Source organism: Hemitrygon akajei, chromosome 19, assembly GCF_048418815.1.
Source record: "Hemitrygon akajei chromosome 19, sHemAka1.3, whole genome shotgun sequence".
Taxonomy (NCBI): Eukaryota; Metazoa; Chordata; class Chondrichthyes; order Myliobatiformes; family Dasyatidae; genus Hemitrygon; species Hemitrygon akajei.
The window spans coordinates 20,986,045-21,007,320 of NC_133142.1; the positions used below are offsets into that span (position 1 = coordinate 20,986,045).

General features: G+C 37.0%; 1 protein-coding gene across 5 annotated transcripts in view; it reads left to right on the forward strand.

Annotated features, from left to right (window-relative positions):
* The window catches only part of cacna2d3a (calcium channel, voltage-dependent, alpha 2/delta subunit 3a), a 782,368-nt gene that overhangs the window by 419,128 nt on the left and 341,964 nt on the right, over positions 1 to 21,276 (forward strand). For all 5 annotated transcript variants that reach the window (XM_073072214.1, XM_073072211.1, XM_073072212.1 and 2 more), the window contains exon 10: positions 2,118 to 2,207. In XM_073072214.1, the coding sequence (XP_072928315.1) occupies positions 2,118 to 2,207 (90 nt within the window). The remainder of the gene's footprint in view (positions 1 to 2,117; positions 2,208 to 21,276) is intronic.

Here is a 21,276-nt window from a genome sequence, read left to right on the forward strand (position 1 = left end):
TCACTGCCATCTAAACACCAATGTTTTACTCTACAGTTCTATGTTGCATTTTGATGGTAATATTTTGGTTCATGTGTGGTGTGTGATATATGGTTTGTGGGTACACTGTGGTCCAGAAGAACGTTGTTTCATTTGGTTTTACATATACAGTATGTACAGTCGGATGACAATAAACTTTAAGGTTATTTAAGGTTAGACAATAAAATGTGAAAAGCCACAGAAGTACATCAAATGAATGTATTCACTATGGTGCCAAATCTTCAATGGGGTTGTTGCTACTAATCAGCCTATAAGGGTACTGCCATTATATATAAATGTAAATAAGCTAAAAATGTCTTCTCACACTTACTTTGCACCACCCTGCATTTAAAATTCACCATTGGATTTCAAACCAAAGCATTCTTCTGCAGACCATTCATAGACCTTTATGCATAGTTGTACGTTACAATTTCAGCTAAAATCACTTAATCTGAATGTTAAAATGGTATTGAAAATCAAAACAAAGCCGTGGCTGCTGGTAAGCTAAAATAAAACCAGAAAATATTGAAAATACTCAATCCATCTTCGATCTGAAACATTAACTCTGTTTCTCTTCCCACAGATGCAGGCTGTTATGAGAACTTCCAGCTTTTTTTTCTGGTTTTATTATAGTCAGAAAGGCAGTACAGTTTATTTCATTTATTTCACTGCCATTTTGCAATGGAAGTCAAACCCTGAGGGGATTTATGCTTACTTGCCTTCTTGAAAGCATTCCTTAGCAATTGCTCACATGCCCTCCTTCCCCCATGCCTCCTTTCCCTCATGCCTTTCTTCTCTCATGCAAAAAGATGTGAAATAACTAATAAAACAGCACTAAAACTTGAGCAGAAAAACTCTTTCACTACACAACAAAATTTAAGACGTTTTCAAATCCTTTGGCGGCAATCTTCTTAGAAAATTTCCTTAGAAAATTTTGTCCGATGCATAAGAATTTTGGAGTTGTAAATACTGGATAAAGTAGAGTTTAATGTACTTCAGGTGGTGGAAATCTTGATTCAAATCAGAAACAATAATTAACTCTAAACTTTTTTGGTTTTGCCTTATTTTCCTGTTTGAATGCAAACAGGACTGGGGCTCTTACGCATTGCATTGCAAAATGCAGAGGTCACAAACTCACAGGCAGATTCAGGAAGGGAAGTCGAGCAAAGGAGCTTCATTTTACTGAGCTAAATCAGCATTGCCCAGATTAGAACTGACATGTGATCAAAACCCCACAAATTTCAGTGTGGATTGCTGGGCTGCGGGGAAAGAGGCAAAAGGAATGACAAGTTCCTTTTTCGCTAATTTAATTCCATTTACTTTAAGATTTCTAATATTTACGTCAGTTTTAGCTAATTTTATTTAAATGCATTATTTACCATATAGTCTCTTTTAAATAGTTTGGAGGTGTGCTTGCTGACAAAGGCATTAAAAAACACTCAAGGGGCTTTCAAAGCCTTTCTGGTATCTTAAGGGTAGTATATCCTCGAAGCACTTCTGGGGACGTTTGCTGCTATCCAGGTTACAAGGCTGGACTCCAGATAGTCAGGGCCAATCAGATAGGCCCTTTCAGTAGAGCAAGTAAGGACATGCATGGGGAGAATCTGCCAACAGTGATACTGAGTAGGAAGGCCCAGGAAAATAACACGCTGCACAACGTTATCAACTGAATAAGCTTCAATCAGAAAAGATAAACCAAGTTTGAGTAAAAATGTTTGAAGTTTTCAGAGAGTAGGAATAATTAAAGAGAAGACCTGCAGTAGGAGAGATTTCACACGACAGAGTGCACATTTCAACGGTTCTCCTCAGAACTATGTGATCTGCTGTGTATTGGTAGCACGTTCTGTTTCTAAAGGATTTGCAATCATGCATGATGTGACTTCTTAGCCCTGTAGACATTGTGGTCGGTAACTCTCTTTGTTATAGTGATTCTGCAATAAGCCATTTTACTGTACTGTTTCAGAATAAGTTCACTTGCTATGACATTTCTCAGTGCTGTATATATTTGATCGTCATTGTATAACCCAGTGAAAGTAACATTTGAAGCAATTGTATGAACATAAAAATTTACTGTGCTATTTTTTTGCTCTTCTGATTAGCATTTCAGAGAACACCTTGATAACCTGAATGCAAAAGGAATTGGAATGCTGGGCTTCGCTCTGACTGAGGCTTTCATCCTTCTGAATCAGGTAGTGGCATTAAATGACACCACTTTCCTCGCTTTTATACTCATCTTTAAACGTGATGAAAGAAGTATAATGACACAGGGTAAAATGAGATAAAAGATGTTTATTGTATAACTGAATATTTTTATGTAGAATGCACATAAGCAAAGATTATATAATCATAGAATTGTTACAATTAGGCCATTAGATGTTTTCATGATATGCAATTTTGCTTGATTATTTATCAGATAGTAAGTCATTTTGAGGTAAGTTTAAACTGATGTTTTGGTAGAATCAGACAAAGGCAAAACAGATTTGGTGTCATAAAACAAAAGATGGGATTTATGTATTTACTTGCAATAGTTAACAGAATTCATCATTTGGATTGATAAATGGTATAGATTGTGGTTATCTCTCGCATTAAAATTGTCTACGTATTTCAGTCTTTTGAACGCTAACTTTACCCAGCACCATCTCCATTCTACACTCTCATCACCTTCTTCTACGTTGCCAGCCAATTTAGCACAAAGCAATTCTATCAATGGTAGGAATTAAACACATTGCAGCAACTAATAACTATTTCAGCATTATCCTAGATTCTACCCTCTGTTTCAAAGAGCAGAGCTCACCATTGACCTTGAAGAAAGTAGCCAACAAAGTCATGTGGCTGGACTTCCAATCTGTTATTAGATGCAGTTGGCAATGCCATCATGCTTGCTTATAGGAGAATTCTTTCAGAAAGCAGATCAGGAAGGAACATAAGAATTTAAGAAGGAAGAGAAAGAGGAGGCCTCGTGTGTCTCAGAATCTGCTTGATAATGGCGGAGAAAGCAGCAAACTGCAGGGTACTGAGCCACTGACAGTAACTTCAGGATGCATTAGCAGAAGATAGTTTCACTGGCATTACAACAGTAAGTTCCTGCCCTGGTATTTCCACAGCACCTATTGTACTAGAGTGGGCTGATAATTAATCAGGAGCAGTTTTAAACAAACTCTAATTTCACCATTAGTTTATTTTTCACTATTGTCATTGACTTTGCATCATTAGTGTTCACCTGAACAAGAAATATTTTATTAGCACTGATCTGCTTAAAGACATGAATGCATTATCTGAACTGATCTGTCCTCACTTTGCAGCATACTCACACTTTACAACATTCTGAGAAAGGACTGAGCTCAGCCATATATTTATTTTCATTCATTACTGTGAAACTAAATATTAAGTGATTCATCTTAAGAACAGTCAGACTGAAAGTACCCATTTTTCATTGCCACTTGAGACAAATTTCCAATTCTTCCTCATTTTATATCCTGCCCAAGTTAATGTACTTTTATCACTGTTTATTACCCAGGGTTATTATCCTCTTATGTCATTTTTCATTTATCTTTAGCAGATGAGTGATTTGAGCTATAACACTCTCAAGGAGAGATTGGGTTGCTTGCCTTGAATCATTAGAAGGTTGAATAAAGATTTCATGGAGGTGTGTAGAATCATAATTGGTTTAAATAGGGTAAATAGAAGAAAGTTGTTCCCATTAGTGAACTTCTGAAGGACTAGAGGACGCTGATTTAAATTTTTGAGAAGCAAATGCAAGAGAGACATGAGGAAAATCTTTTACTGGACAGAGAATCATTCTGATCTGGAATTCACTGTCTGTAAGGGTGGTGGAAGCAGAATCAATCTGTGCCTTAAAGAAAGAATTGGATGGTCACTTGGAAGCAAGTAGTTTGTAATGCTATGGGAAAGGAGTTGGGTCATGAGACTAGTGGAGTTGTTCAACCGGGAGCAGGCATAGGCATAATGGACGGAATGTCCAATGATTATATAATATACATTCCATGTTATATACACCTTTAGCTGGAGAGGCATGAATAGTACACAAATGTTTAAATCTCAATTAGGACATAAACTGTCCATGATGAATCAGAGTGTTGACCAGGAAATTTCTGCTTTCCTTATAGGGTAGTGATATCATCTTAGGAAATGATATGCACCTCTCTTATGAAAAGCATACATACTAAAGTGTCCCACCAGCTAAAAAGTATGAAGGATAGGCATGGTTATCTCCAGGCTACTGTTTTAATCTCATCAACCCTTGCACCTTCAGAATCTCCACACCTTGGTGTAGTGCCTTTACCTTATGATTCTTTAAATTCACAAGTAATAACTTTTTGAGTAAGGGTATCTATGTTGGTTTCAGTTGCTGTACGAGGGGTGATTGATAAGTTTGTGGCCTAAGGTAGAAGGAGTCAATTTTAGAAAACACAGCACATTTATTTTTCAACATAGTCCCTTCCTACCTGTACACACTTAGTCCAGCGGTCATGGAGCATACGGATCCCTTCTTTGTAGGAGTGGTCCACAGCACGGGTGATTGATAAGTTTGTGGCCCAAGGTAGAAGGAGATGAGTTATTAACTTCAAACTTTCTGCATTAACACTCAAAGAGTTGAACTGCACATGCATGTAACAAGAGCATCTTGAACCTCTAGGTGGTCCACAGCAGGGGTGATTGATAAGTTTGTGGCCTAAGGTAGAAGGAGATAGGTTATACAGCTCTCGTTACATGCACGTGCAGTTCAACTATTTGAATTAAAATGCAGAAAGTTTGAAGTTAGTAACTCATCTCCTACCTTAGGCCATGAACTATCAATCACGCCATGCTGTGGACCACTTCTGGAGGTCCAAGACACTGACTTCTACAAAGAAGGGATCTGTATGCTCCACAACCGCTGCTTCTACCTTAGGCCATGAACTTATCAATCACCCCTCGTATTACCAGTAATATTTGATGTTGTTCATTTCACTTTTAGACCACTGCCACTAACAGAGCAATATTATTCCAGCTGGTTTAGATAACTATGTACCTTTTGTGTTTCAAGTGTACATTGTGATATTCTATAACAGGTAGAAGGGACTGACCGTGAATGGTGAATTTTAGCTTGTCAGAATCAGAATCAGGTTTAATATCATTGGCATATGTTGTGAAATTTATTAACTTAGCAGCAGCAGTACAATGCAATACATGATAATTTAGAACAAAGAATAAATAAGTAAATCAATTACATTTAGTATATATATTGCGGTGAGCATTTGATCTATGATGACAGACAAGAGCTGTCACCAGGTTCGGATGTGGCCCAAGTGCAGAGTGAGAGACACTGAAGAGTGTCGATGGTTTACAGACTTTAATGCGACCAGTGTTAAAGGGAAAACAAAACAAAGAACGCTAGGCCACACAGGGCCGTTAACTAAAACACTCAAATGGAAAACAAAATCTACACTGTGGATGAAAAGAACAACTCAGGGGGGACGTCACGTGATGACATAGGATCGAAACGTGGAAATCCAGCTCTCCCATAAAAAACTAATGTTTAAGTGAAGAAAAGTTAGTAAATATTTTCTAAAAACTACGTCTAAACTACTCAGGATTTTCCTTAGATATGCCTCCTAAACAGACAAAGAAGAAAACTACTACTTTGAAGACAGTACAAGCTGGGCCGGCCACCATGAAGAAGCCTCAGACTCAAGTGCATCTCACCTCCAGCGATACAGAACAGGAATCGGTGGCAACATCAACAGTCTCCAAGAAGGAACAACAGGAACTGCGTGTGCGCGCAGGAAAGGGCATGCGCAAACATGAGCAATTTGAACTACAAATCCCAGCTACGATTGGAAGTGGAAGTGAAAATGAACCCGAGGTGGATTCGGATTCTCTGGAACATACAGATGAAGATGAGGAAGTAAAAGAAGAACAACAGGAAGAGGTTGGAAGTGGAAGATATTCTGGAGACATAAGAGAAGCTTTGGCACAAATAATGCATGAATTAAAAGAATTAAAAACATTAAAAATAATAAAAGAAGATATTAAAAATATGAAGACTATGTTTGATAAAATGGTGAAAAAACAGGAGAAAATGGACACGAAAGTTAAAAAGCTGGAAGAAATAACGGGAGACACTATTGATAGAGTGAATAAAATGGAAGATAATATTCCTGCCTGGACATCAGAAAGAAAATGACTGTGGGGAAAAAATAGACGTGCTTGAAAATTTTAGTAGACGAAATAATATTAAAATTGTTGGTCTTAAAGAAGGGATAGAGGGAGAGGATCCAATAAAATTTTTTCAAAAATGGATCCCGGAAAATTTGGAAATGGAAGAGGTCCACAGAGCCTTAAGACCAAAACCTCAACCTGATCAAAACCCACGACCAATCTTGATAAGATGCTTAAGATATCACGATAAAGAAAAGATCCTGAAGGTGGCTGCCCAATGTGCCAGAAAGAGAAATGAGCCATTGATGATATAAGGGAAAGCAGTTCTTTTCTATCCTGATATAAGATATGACCTTTTGAAGAGAAAGAAGGAATTTAACCCAGCAAAAAAAGTTTTATGGGAAAAGGGTTATAAATTTATATTGCACCACCCGGCAACACTGATAATTTTTTTGGATGACGGAAAAAGAAAATTTTTTACTGATCATTGGGATGCAGAGGAGTTTGCACAAGAACTCCCAGATATTCGCTAGACACAGTAAAGATTTAAAAGTGAAACAGATTAAAGATGAAGACGGGGACACTGAAGTGAGTTGATGGACATTAAGGACAGAAGAATATTTAAATATACTTTTAATTATATGATACGGGGGAGAAAGGTAAAAATTTGAGAAATATTAATCGAGAGTAGTGATACTATCTTTTTCTTCTCTTATATATACTTTTTTCATGTTACGGGGGAGCTGGGGGAACTTTGGATCATTCGCTATGGGATTCACGTGTGTAATCATGGCGTTTGCCATGACCCGCACAACGGAGGGGGGTAATTTTGTGTTTTTTTTCATTCACAACATTAGCAGGGGTGTTTTTTGTTTTTTTTTCTTTATAATCTATTTTTCTTTTATCTTTCTTTCTTTGCCTGGAAGATCAGAGGGGAGACACATAGCAACATGGAGAATTTTAGAATAATTCCCCAAGGTACTATGAGAGTTGAAATATTTTATATTATTATAAACTGGAGTAACCCCGTTAAAAATAATGACTAATTTACTGAATTTTTAAAGTTTTAATGTTAATGGGCTTAATGGACCGGTGAAAAGAAAAAGAATTTTAACATACATTAAGAAAATGAAAATAGATATAGCTTTTATACAAGAAACACATTTAACAGAGATAGAACATCAGAAATTAAAGCGAGATTGGGTCGGAAATGTTATAGCAGCTTCATTCAATTCAAAAGCGAGGGGAGTTGCAATTTTGGTCAACAAAACTTTACCAATTAAAATACAAAATGTATTAATTGATTCTGCGGGTAGATATGTAATTATACATCGTCAAATCTTTTCAGAACTATGGACTCTTATGAATATTTATGCACCAAATGAAAACGATGTAAAATTTATACAAGAGGCTTTTTTGAATTTGGCTGACGCACACGATAAAATATTAATAGGTGGAGACTTTAACTTTTGTCTAGACCCAGTTTTAGATAGGTCAACAAAGGTTGTTAAAATCCAAAAGTAGCAAAATTAACTTTATCATTGATGAAAGATTTAAATTTGATTGATATATGGAGAAGAATTAAACCAAGAGAAAGAGATTATTCATTTTATTCAAATAGACATAAAACTTATTCAAGGATAGATTTTTTCCTACTGTCAGCGAATATTCAAGACAGAGTGAAAAATATGGAATATAAAGCAAGAATATTGTCAGATCATTCCCCCTTGATAATGACAATGATAATGATGGATAAGGAGGAATCGATTTACAGATGGAGATTTAATTCAATATTATTAAAATGTCAAGATTTTTGTGATTTTATGAAAAAACAGATTCAGTTTTTTTTAGATACAAATTCACATTCAGTTGATGATAAATTTATATTATGGGAAGCGATGAAGGCATATTTGAGAGGTCAGATAATAAGTTATACTTCTAAAATTAAGAAGGAATATATGGTAGAAATAGATCAATTGGAAAAAGAGATTACAAAATTAGAAAAAGAATCTCAAAGATATATGACAGAAGAAAAACAAAGACAACTTGTTACTAAGAAGCTACAATATAATACACTTCAGACATACCGAACAGAAAAAGCAATTATGAGAACTAAACAGAGATATTATGAACTAGGTGAAAGATCACACAAGATTCTTGCTTGGCAGTTAAAAACAGACCAGGCTTCCAAAATGATAAATGCAATTAGAACAAGTGTAAATAAAATTACTTATAAACTTTTAGAAATCAATGAAACTTTAAATTTTTTTTATTCTGAACTGTATCAATCAGAATCACAAAATGATATTGTTGAGATAGAAAGGTTTTTATCACAAATAACTCTCCCAAAATTGAATTCGGAAGAACAGAAGGGATTAGATGTGCCTTTTACATTAAAAGAGGTCGAAGAAGCTCTAGGATCGCTTCAGAGTAATAAATCTCCAGGAGAAGATGGTTTTCCGCCTGAATTTTACAAAAAGTTTAAAGATTTATTAATTCCTCCTTTTATGGAGCTAATACACCAAACGGAAAGAATGCATAAACTTCCAGAATCTTTTTCGACAGCTATTTTAATAGTATTGCCAAAAAAAAGACAGAGATCTTTTAAAGCCAACATCATATAGACCTATTTCTTTGTTGAACACGGACTATAAAATAATAGCAAAGATTTTATCTAATAGATTATCTAAATACTTACCAAAATTAATACACATGGAACAAACAGGATTTATCAAAAATAGACAATCGGCAGATAATGTAACTCGGTTACTTAGCATAATTCATTTAGCACAAAAGAGCGAAGAAATGAGTGTGGCAGTTGCTTTGGATGCAGAAAAAGCATTTGATAGACTGGAATGGGATTTTTTATTTAAGGTATTGGAAAAATATGGATTAGGAGTATCTTTTATAAAATGGATTAAAACCTTAAATACTAACCCCAAAGCTAAAGTGATGACAAATGGCCAAATTTCAACATCATTTCAGTTAACAAGGTCAACTAGACAAGGTTGTCCATTATCACCTGCTTTATTTGTGTTGGCGACAGTACCATTAACTGAATTAATTAGAACTGACTCAGATATTATGGGTTTCAGAGTTAATCAGGAGGAATATAAGATTAACTTATTTGCTGATGATGTTCTGATTTATCTAACTAACCCATTGCATTCGTTGCGTAAATTATCTTCTAGATTGGAAGAATATGGGAAAATATCAGGGTACAAAATAAATTGGGATAAAAGTTAAATTCTACCCCTTACTAAAGGAGATTATAGTCAATGTCGATTAATAACTCAATTTAGATGGCTGATAAATGGTATAAAGTATTTAGGTATAAGAGTTGATAATGATTTAAAGAATTTATATAAAATAAATTATTTGCCATTATTGAAAAAAATTCAAGAGCATCTTGATAAATGGATGATGTTACCAATAACATTAATAGGTAGAGCCAATGCTGTAAAAATGAATATATTCCCTAGATTACAATATTTATTCCAAACACTACCAATACAATTACCGCAGAAGTTTTTTCAAGAGTTAAATAAATGTGTGAGGAAATTCCTTTGGAAAGGTAAGATGTCAAGAATATCGTTGGAAAAATTGACATGGAAATTTGACCTAGGAGGGTTACAATTACCAAATTTTAAGAATTATTACAAAGCAAATCAACTTAGATTTATTGCATCTTTTTTTGATGAAGATAAACCGGCATGGATTAGAATAGAATTAGATAAAATAGGAGAAAATATACCAGAAGCTTTTATATATAAATGGGAATCTAAATGGATACGGGAAAAGAAAGAATCTCCTATACTAAAACATTTGATTGATTTATGGAATAAGATAAATGTTGATGATTACATAAAGAAATCTTTATTAGCAAAGAGACCTTTAATTCAAAATAAACTTATCCCTATTACAATGGATAATCAACTTTTATATAACTGGTTTCACAAAGGGATTAGATATATAGGAGACTGTTTTGAAGGAGGTATATTAATGTCATTTGACCAATTAAAGAATAAATATAAAATATCAAATAACACTCTTTTCTGTTATTTCCAATTAAAGGCTTATTTAAGAGATAAACTGGGTCAAAAAAAGTTATTGCCGAAACCTAATGAAATAGAAACTTTAATTCATAAAGGAAAAATTTAAAAATTTATTTCTGGTATGTATAATTTGATTCAAAAACAGGCAATTAAACAAGGAATTCATAAGTCAAGACAAAAATGGGAAACTGATTTGAATATTAAAATTGATGAAACAAGTTGGTCAAGATTATGTCTTGACAGTATGACAAATACAATAAATGTTCGACTAAGATTAGTACAATATAACTTTTTACATCAAATATATATTACACCACAAAAAATAAATAGATTAAACTCAAATTTATCTGATCAATGTTTTCGATGTAATCAAGAAATTGGTACTTTTTTACACTCTACTTGGTCTTGTTTTAAAATTCAACCTTTTTGGACAAATTTAAGAGTTTTACTGGAACAAATTATTGGAATACAACTTCCACATAATCCAACATTATTTTTACTAGGCAATATTGAAGGGATAAAATCAAAATCCAAGTTGAATTGTTACGAACCCCGTAACTGGGTGTCTTACCAGCAAAGATAGGAGTATCTGTTGAAGTCTGATGATACTATTTTTAACAGTATTTATTAGTAAAAATACACAAAAATAATATCAATGCAAATATACAGATAATATACGTCATCAATACTAAACCTAAAAGTGCGGGTATAATAATCATCAATAAGAAATAAGCTCTATCATTGTCTAGGGGATAATGAATTGTCCGATGGAAATATAAAGTTCAGTTCAGTTCATACAGGCTGCAGTCGTTGTTGATCACTGTGTGGCAATTGTTGGAGAGAGAGAGAGAGAGAGAGAGAGAGAGAGAGAGAGAGAAACTTGCCGACTTTCCTTTTACGATCTTGATCCGTATCCGTCCTTTAGCTAGACCGTTCCGTGGAGGACCCAGGCAAGGGTGGACACACACACAAGCCCCCACCGGTCTCGTAGCGTCTCTCCTGGTGCGTCTGAGGGGTGTTCCCCAGACCCTACTTTTATCCTCACTCACGGGGTCTCCGATGTCAATCAGGTTGGGATGATGCAATCCCTCAACCAGACCACTCTGGTTGCCCCCTGAGGGGTTTCAATGAATAGAACAGTACTCAATACACAATTCCTTCTCCAAGAGACAATAGCAGCAATCTCTCTCTTTGTCAATAGGAGACATTCCACCTTTGTGTATTCTGGCGTTGTCTCTCTCTCATTACTGACATGATGTGTATCTCTCTCATTTCCTAGGTATCAGACCCAAAATAATAGCGATCTTGCGATTCTCAAAAGGGGGGGGGGGCGGGCATTGGTGATTCTGTACCCTTCTGCCCATCAGAGTTGCTCCTCATTCGTAACAGAATAAATATCAGAAAGAATTCATAAAAATTGCATTGGCAGTAGCCAAAAAGGCTATTGCAGTTACTTGGAAATTGGATTCATACTTAAGTATAGATCGTTGGAAGAATGAAATTTTTAGCTGCATTCCACTTGAAAAAATTACTTATAATTTAAGAGATAAGTATGAAATATTTCTGAAAATTTGGCGCCCTTATTTACAAAAAATAGGATTAAATATATAGGTGCTCCGAAGATAAAATTGTTGGTTATCTGGGGAAAGAAATAAATATACATATTAAAGCTATTATGAACTCCATGGAGCATGTGGGGATCTTCCGATATCCAGGCATTCTTTCTTTCTTTCTTTTTTCTTCTCTTTTTTTTCTATAGGGATATGTTAGGGGGAAGGGGTTAAGGGGAGGGGGGCTGGGTTGATAATTTTTTTTCTTTCTGTAACCTATTTGAAAATTTAATTAAAAAAATTTAAAAAAAAGAAAAGAACAACTCAGTAAAATGAATACTGCTAGTCTTCACAGTCGGTTGACTTGACAGTCCAATTTCTCAGGCAAGGCGGAATGGAGATAACGAAGTGTGGCTATGTCTACGTCCAAGTCTTGACAAATACTATGATGGAATGAATAGAGTTAAATACTATCATAATTAAATAATGATTAGCTGATACGTGCATATTCACAAGTGCAGTTGCTGTATCTGTTGTGCTGTCGAATCTGTGGTTGTGACAAGAGCAGCTCATTTAGCTCAGCTGCCGGTTTTATTGTGACAGGAACAGAAACAGGCCAAGTGCCTGTTTCCAGGGAGAGAAACCACTCAGTCACGTACTGATCATCACGCATCCCGTTTACAGTCAGGGTGACCCACAAACACACAAGCGAATAACCGTATAACCCAAGCTAAAATGCAACAATAAGTGAACTTGGATACCCCACCATAATCCCACAAAGGCATTTTACCACAAGGACAATAAATAATGCTGGTCAATAGGAATGCTGGGGTGGGTCGTTGACCATGCCCCCCCCCCCCCCCCCGAGCTCCACACTATGTAAAAATAGTTAAAACTAGTGCAAAAACAGAAAAAAATATATTTAAAAAGTTTAGGAATTGGATGGCAAAGGGGAAGAAGCTGTTCTTGAATCACTGAGTGTGTGCCTTCAGGCTTCTGTACCCTAGGGCATGTCCTGGGTGATGGGGGTCCTTAATAATGGATGTTGCCTTTCTGAGGCACTGCACCTTGAAGATGTCTTGGATACTACAGAGCCTAGATGAAGCTGATTAATTTTACAACTTTCTGTAGCTTCTTTGAATCATGTGCAGTAGACACTCCCCTCCATTCCAGACAGTGATGCAGTCTGTCAGAATGCTCTCCACAGTACATCTGTAGAAGTTTTTGAGTCAAATCTTCCCAAACTCCTAATGAAATATAGCCACTGTCTTGCCTTTATAGCTGCATCAATATGTTGGGACCAGGTTAGGTCCTCAGAGATCTTAATTCGCAGGAACTTGAATTTGTTCACTCTCTCCACTTGTGATTCCTCAACGAGGATTGGTTCTTGTTCCTTTGTCTTACCAGTCCTGAAGTCCATAATCAACTCTTTCGTCTTACTGACTTTGAGTGCCAGGTTGTTGTAGCAACACCACTCAACTCTATATAATGTATAGGGTATATCTTACTCCTATGCATTTTCTCATCTCGACCTGAGATTCTACCAACAATGGTTGTACCACCAGCTAATTAATAGATGGCATTTGAGCTGCACCTAGCCACACAGTCATGGGTATAGAGAGAGTAGAGCAGTGGGCTAAGCACACATCCCTGAAGTGCGCTAGTGTTGATCGTCAGTAAGGAAGAGGTAGTGTCACCAATTTGCACAGATTGTGGTCTTCCCGTTAGGAAGTCAAGGATCCAGTTGCAGAGGGAGGTACAGAGGCCCAAGTCCTGTATCTTATGAATCAGGATGGTGGGAATGATGGAGTTAAATGCTGAGCTATAGTCAACAAACAGCATCCTGACATAGGTGTTTGTATTGTCCAGGTGGTCTAAGGCCATGTGAAGAACCATTGAGATTGCATCTGCTGTAGACCTTTTGTGGCAATAGGCAAATTGTAATGTGCACAGAAAGTGATTGCTCAAGTTGTCCCTGCCTTTCTTTTCTTTCTCTTCCACCGACTCCACTTGTCCTTCTTCTGAACCTATTCATACAGCTGTGACAAGGATTCATTCATCCCTCGTGATGATATAGATTTTGAGGTATGTCCAGAATGGACATTTGGCCCTTCATAATGATGTCTGTGCTCTCAATGGCACACCACACTTTTAGGAAGTGTTTGGACATTATAAGTAAGTTACTTCGGCTGGTTCAGCTTGTGCAAAAGAAAACTTGAACAGAGAGCATTAGTGCATTTCCTTAAGGAATGATGGATAGAGCAAATGCAGGAAGTTGCAAGTACTACCATATCACAGCTAGTGTAAATATTGGGAATATCACCAGCTCTATTCCGGACAAATCCCAACACAAGCATGACCCTGATCACCTTGCTAGCCATCAACATTGTGGTCCTCATCATACTTGTTGCACTAGACTAGATGGCTGAATTTGTTTCCCCCTGAAATACAGGCTTTTTCCCGTCTGTCTGTTAGTCATAGAGGTTCTGGTAGGAGAGTTGGTTCCACACCCATGAGCATAAATGGTCTCCCATTGTGTCCCCTTTCTCCCCATTCTCCTGCTCCCTCAGCGACTGGCGTACCCAGTTTGGAGTGCAGCTCTTGTTTGTTCTCCTACTAGAAAGGTAAAATCTTTGCATGCATTCCCCTCTAGTAGCAGCTGATCTTTATAGAAACCTTGAATTCGAACACAGTCTCCCTGCATCTGATGCATCACTTCTTGTGGATTTTGGAAACCACCAAATACTTGTAAAGTCAAAGCGATTTAGAGTAGAAATCAATCCTGATATATATTATCATCTTTTAAAACTGCATTCATATTGCAAGATCTGCTCCTGAATGTGTGTTCAGATCACCAAGGTAAAGAGAGGTGACCCAGCTGGTGCATTGTGCTGAAAAATAGCGTTGTTTATATCTACACTGTACTGTGATCAATGTCACGGTCTGTGTATTTCCAATAGCATTAGGCTCAGTCAGGACCAATTCCAAAACAGGAATAAAATCTGCATGCTAACATTGAAGTTCAAAGTTCAAGGTAAATTTATTATTAAGGCACATATATGTCAGTATATGCTAACGTGAGATTCATTTTCCTGCGGGCATCTGCAGTAGTTACAAAGAAATACAATAGAATCAATGAAAAACTACACACAAACCAAGATGGACTAACAACCAATGTTCGTAAGAAGTCAAACTGTGTAATTTCAAGATAGAAATAATAATATTTTAATAATAATAAAAAGACACACAAACTGTATGTAAAATTTTAACTTCATTTATCTTGCAACTGATCACCACTTACTTAGATAAACACAGTATACTTACAGAAGAGCAGAGAGGATGCTGCAATGGTCTGAAAGGATGTAAAGAACAACTGATAATAGATTCTGTAATTCTAAGTCAAGTCTAGCGGAAAAGCAGTAATCTTTCATGTTGCTCTGTTGGCTACAAAAAGCATTTGACTCTGTCCCACACTCTTGGTTAATAAAAGGTCTTAATATATATATAAGCTATACTCAATACTTGCGAAATTCCTTCAACATCTGATGAAGCATTAGTGTACTATCGCCCAATCTTATTAACAACCAAAAAAGAACAACCACTGTTATCAAAATAAACCAAGGCATTTTCCAGGGCAATTCTCTAAGTCCACTATGCTTCTGTCTAGCTTTAAACCCACTTTCTAATTTACTGAATCGGATGAAAATTGGGTATCAAATCAGAAACAATGAAAGGAATTATACCTTGACACACCTTCTATACATGGATGATTTGAAATTAAGTGCTCCATCAGTAAAACTAAAGCAGTTAATTCAAATAACAAAACTATTTTCGAAAGCTATGGACATGAACTTTGGACTGGATAAATTAACCATAAAGAAAGGTGCAAAGGAGCTAATGGAATACAAAACCGGGCAACAGGATGCGATATAACCGATGGATGAATATGAAACATATACAGTAAGTACCTGGGATATCAACAAGCAAAGAAGATAGATCACAGTACAATAAAGTGAAAACTTTTGACAGAATTTGCTTCAAGGTTTAAAAGTTCTGCCAAACAGAGCTGAACAGAGCGGTACCAATGTTAACACAGTCTTTTGGCATAAAATGTTGCTCCGAAACTGATCTGGAAAATTTACATAGGAAAATAAGAACTGAAATGACAAATTTCAGAAAACATTGTGTACACTCCAATGCTTAGGTTAGCACTACCTAGAACAGAAGGAGGATTAGGAATAACAGACTTTAAAAATCTACACAACAGTCAGATAAAACTTCTAAGGATATAATTTCATCAATGAAAACAGGATTCAGCACTCCTTGCAAGCATATGCAATTCTGATAAGAAGTACACACCACTAAACTTAAATGAGAGCACATCCCAGAAAAATGAAGAACTTCAAAGCAAATTTATTATCAACAAATGTATAAATTATATAGCTTGAGATATGTCTGCTTACAGGCAGCCACAAAGCAAGAAACCCAAATAACCTAATTTAAAAAAGAAGAAAGACCAAAAACCACTGGGCAGAGAAAGAGGGAGAAAAAAAGATACAAATCATGCAAACAATAGTAGCAAGTCTTCCAAACCAGATTGAGTCACAGATCCACTCCTGGAGCAGTCGGAGTAGGTCCAAACCTCAGTCTCAGTTCATCACTCCAGCAGGACAAAAGTACATGGCAGCTGGATCAGTCCACAGCCCTGTCGCTGCGGATAAAGGAAGGAACATTTGCGGGACAGCAAGCAAAATCAGCCCGACTGTCGCCTCTGTTCCTGAAACCTGGGCTTCCAGACTAACTGTGCCTGCGTTTAAATTGTCCAAGCACCATGTAGTGCTTTGCTTCAGGACCTGGACCCTGGCACTGTGATACACTTGGGCCTCCCAGTCCGAAGCCATTCTCGATCTCATCAAATAGATTCAGAGCTTGGAGCAATCCAACCTCGCACCCGGGTTAGACGGACAGGCATCGAAACACTTCCACATTGACTCTTTCTCCAAATTGCTCACTCCATCTCTGGCAGGGACACAAACTCCTGTCTGCAACCCTGTTTCAAACACGTTGCGCCTTGCAATTCCCCATCACAGCTCATCCCCCCAACTGGCCTCACCTCCGCCTGCCTCCTCGCTATCTATGGGGATAGTTCACCACAACTTGTTTCAGAAAATATGTTATAAGTAATGATCTTAGTGATGGAATTATCACTATTGAAGAACCAATGGAAGAGCATGACCCTCCATGGAAGACATCCCCCCGATCTGAGCAGATGAGATGTTGACAAGGAAGCATCAAACACCTGGCTGAGAGTTGGAGGCCTCTTCCCAGAAGCAGAAGGGCTCCTTGTGGCAATACAAGACTAAGTAGTTACCACAAGAATTTATCAAAAATACATAATGAAAAAACAACACATTTAGGATGAGTGTAGAAAATGTCAAGAGAAACCAGAAACAATCCAACACATTACAGGGTCAATAAGTAAAAAAACCCACCAGAAATATGCTGAATTGAAAGAGGAAATTGAAAGACTTTGGAACTTGAACATGGTATTCATTGTCCCAATAGTGATATCTACAACAGATGTCATCCCAAAGGCACTGCACAATAGCATTAAACAATAGGCCTACACAGCAATCTCTACATAAATCTTCAGGAAGGGACAACACTAAACACTGCTGGAATAGTCTGAAGGTTCCGAGCAATTGAGAAATGAGCGTACTTGGCTATGCCCATACCTCAGGTTTCACCAGCTTCAGCTGAGGAAAAATAAATTTCCATAAAATAATAATAAATAAGTAACAGTATTGAGGACATGAGTTGTAGAGACCTTGAAAGTGAGTCCATAGGTTGTTTAATAGATTGGAGTTGAGATGAGTGAAGTTTTCCATGCTGGTTCTGGAGCCATACTGATCTTGATGTAATAAGGAGTGGAATTTTGCAGTCACTGTCTGCTAAGAGAGCTTGTAAACTGAAAGTACTATACAGAGTTTGCAGATCCATGAGATCCAATGAATATGGACTGTGGTACACTTTCCATGCACGATATTTGAAAAAGGGACATCTAAAATATAACACACACTCTGTACAATGCGTAGTTTGCTTTTTTTCTGTAATGTGTGCTTATTATAATTATGATAGTGTCATCTGCAGTGTGATGCAGTCCAATCAATGGATTATATATTGGAGTCTTCTCAAGTTCCCCAAGTCCAACTTTTAATAATTCATACTCATGACAAGTGGCCATTAATTTGTGGAGCTGCAGCACTGATGAGTTTTCAGCTGCCCAAGCACCCTCTCCTTAGTAATAGTGACTACACTAATAACAGCTAGTCGCTTAGTCAACAATCGGGGATGTCCTTCGTATTAACTTCAGACAACTTCTTGCTGTGATAGGCATGCAGACTCGGACAAGGCATGCAGGCATTGATTGATGTGCCTTACTTACGTAGTGGCTGCAAAGCAGAGAGGGAAGAATACCCGACCATATTGCCCCAGCGAGAGCTGGCATCTCCTGTTCCAATTATGGAAAAGATAGCCACAACTGCTTATTAAAAATAATAGTTATTTTTGAAGCTGTTGAGGTTTTGCCTGGTGGAATAGCAACAGTGCCAAGTTATTTCTCTCAAGGCCATTCTAATGGCACCAAGGTGACTTCTAATTCCCTGCATGGCCTTAAATTATTTTGTTTCATTAGTATTTTGCTCGTGTCTTGTTCAGCATGCTCTCATGAGCTATCTGCTCTACATGTAAGAAATAATGTAAAATGTACCAACGTCCCTGCCCATTTACATATACATATTTGATTTTTATCTGTCTCTACACTTTCTTAATATTATCCGTTGAAAGCAGGGCATTCACGTATGCTCCATATGCCAGATTATTGGTTCTTCTTCAACTTTGGTTTTAGCTGCTAAATAGACTTGTTAGTGACGAATCAGCATATAGGAGGGAGATTGAAAATCTGGCTGAGTGATGCCACAACAACTTCTCACTCAATGTCAGCAAGAACAAGGAGCTGATTATTGGCTTCAGGAGGAGGAAATTGGAGGACCATGAACCAGTCCTCTTTCAGGAATCACAGGTGGAGAGGATCAACAGCTTTAAATTTCTCAGTGTTATCATTTCAGAGGATCTGTCCTGGGTCAACACTCAAGTGGCATTTTGAAGAAAGCACTGTAGCGCCTTTACTTAGAAGTTTGCATATATTCGGCATGTCATCTAAAACTTTGACAAACTTCTGTAGATGTGCAGTGGAGAGCACATTGGCTGGTTGATTCACACCATTGTATGGAAACAGAAAAGGCTAGGAAAGAGTGGATACAGCCCAGTCCATCACAGGTAAAGCCTTCCCTACCAGTGAGCACATCTACATGGAGTACTATTGCTGGAAAGCAGGATCCATCATCAGAGATGCCCACCATCCAGGCCATGCTCTCCTCTAGCTGCTGCCATCAGGAAGGACGTAAAGCAGCCTCAGGACCCACACAACCAAGTTCAAGAACAGTTCATTAGGCGTCAATCATTAGGCTCTTGAACCAGTGGTGGTGACTTCACACGGCTTCACTTACCCCAACACTCACTTTCAAGGACTCTTCTCATGTTCCTGATACTTACTGCTTATTTATTTATGAACTATTATTGTTTTTTAGTTGTTTCTTTGTACTTCTTGAGAATGCATGCAAGAAATTGAATCTCAGAGTTGTATATGGCGACATATTTGCACTTTGATAATAAGCTTACTTTGAATTTTGAACTTTGGTGAGTTTATCAAGTATACACTCAAAACTGCCATCACACTTTTCAACACATCCTTGCACATTCTGTCAGTTATTTTGCTACTTTCGCAAACGGCTGTTTTCCAGCTTTTTGTTACTGCCTCTGATTTCACTTTCAACTTGTGCCCATCTTCCTCCTATTCAGGAGGAATTTGAAGCCAATGACTGCCATATTTGAGTATTCCTCTCCCTTTAGAAGTTCCATTTAATTCATTTGGGGGAGGTATCTCCTCTCTCTAAACCAGCCTTTCTCAACTTTTTTTGCCCTTGAAGAACTTTTGAAATAATTTTCAGGTCTCAGGCAACCCCTGCATAAAAATTATTATATCTACAGATCACAGTACATTAGCACGATCAGTAAGTTGGAGATAGAATAATCCAAAAATAATTGTCAATGCTCTTTTGAGTAGAGAATGAATTTTTAGCCATCCTTTCTTGGAAACTAAAACAGGTAATCAAGCTTAGCTTACCTTTCTTGAAATTAAGCTCTTTCTTTCCCTTTCATAAATTTTAAAAACTCATAAGGCAAACATAATAAATTTCTGATAAATAACTGGCTTCAGCCAAAATGGGATTTAATTTTCCTGACGGTAAATTCAGTAGATTTAATTTAAATACAGATTGTAAATTGATTTTACTTAAATTTATTGACAACATTGAATAGTAAAATAACTAAAAACCATAAGCCAAAGCAATATGAATAAAAATATAGCTTAAGACACGATTTTATACAAAACTTGGAAAAAATATTTTCTTACTAAGTGACATGATCAGGCTCAAATATAGGCCTAGCATGTGAAACTGTTTTTTGCTGCACAAATACTCAATTCTGGGTCCAACTTAAGATAAGCACGCACAAATTCCACCTTCAACTGAAATGAGACAATTTCTATCCTTGCTCTTGATGCTTGTGAAACAAGAAAAAGCTTGCTCACACATGTAAGAAGTTGAAAACTGCAGCAAAATGTGTATTGTTTTCCTATGAACAGCAAGAGACTCTTACCTCACAGAAATCCAGAAATTATCCAGGGGCAGGAGCAAGCCAGTAAATCTCTGCTTGAGTGCACCATGAGACTTCCGCTCACAAAGCTACTTCTCTTCTCTCAAAGTTAAGTTCTCAAGCTGAGCAGAAGGTTCAGACAAAGTCATACACTTGTGTTGAAAGGGAGGAAAATACTGTTCAATTTTGCTCTGCCATTCTTCCAGGTGGTTTTCAAAAAGGCTCAAGACCTTCAGATATCCTTCCTCACTCTCAAGCCCAAGCAGCAGTGGAAAGATTTTAACATTTCCTTTTGCAAAATTAATTTTCTAAAGATTCACTTTGCTTTTAAATCCAAGTATCTTGTCACTTGAAGTCAAAACATTTTCTCCAGGGCTTTGCAGAGACTTGTTCAACTGGTTCCTATGATGAAAAATGTCTGCTAAGTAGGCTAGTTTCTGCAGCCATTGTTCACCTTCAAAGCACTCAGCAAAACCTGGCCTACTATTTTCTTGAAAGTATTCTTGCAAATTTATCTTACAGTTCAAATAACCTGTTGGGAACTCTCCCTCTGCTACGCCAGTAGATTTCTGTATTCTGCAGGAGATTGGTGTGCTCTTTGTCCAGGGGTTTTACACAGTTTTTTAAAACATTCTTGAGTGAACTGGCCTTTGTTTAATAAAGTTAACCATTTTTGTAGCATCATTCAAAACTTTCATTTCATCTCCAAGAGTTTT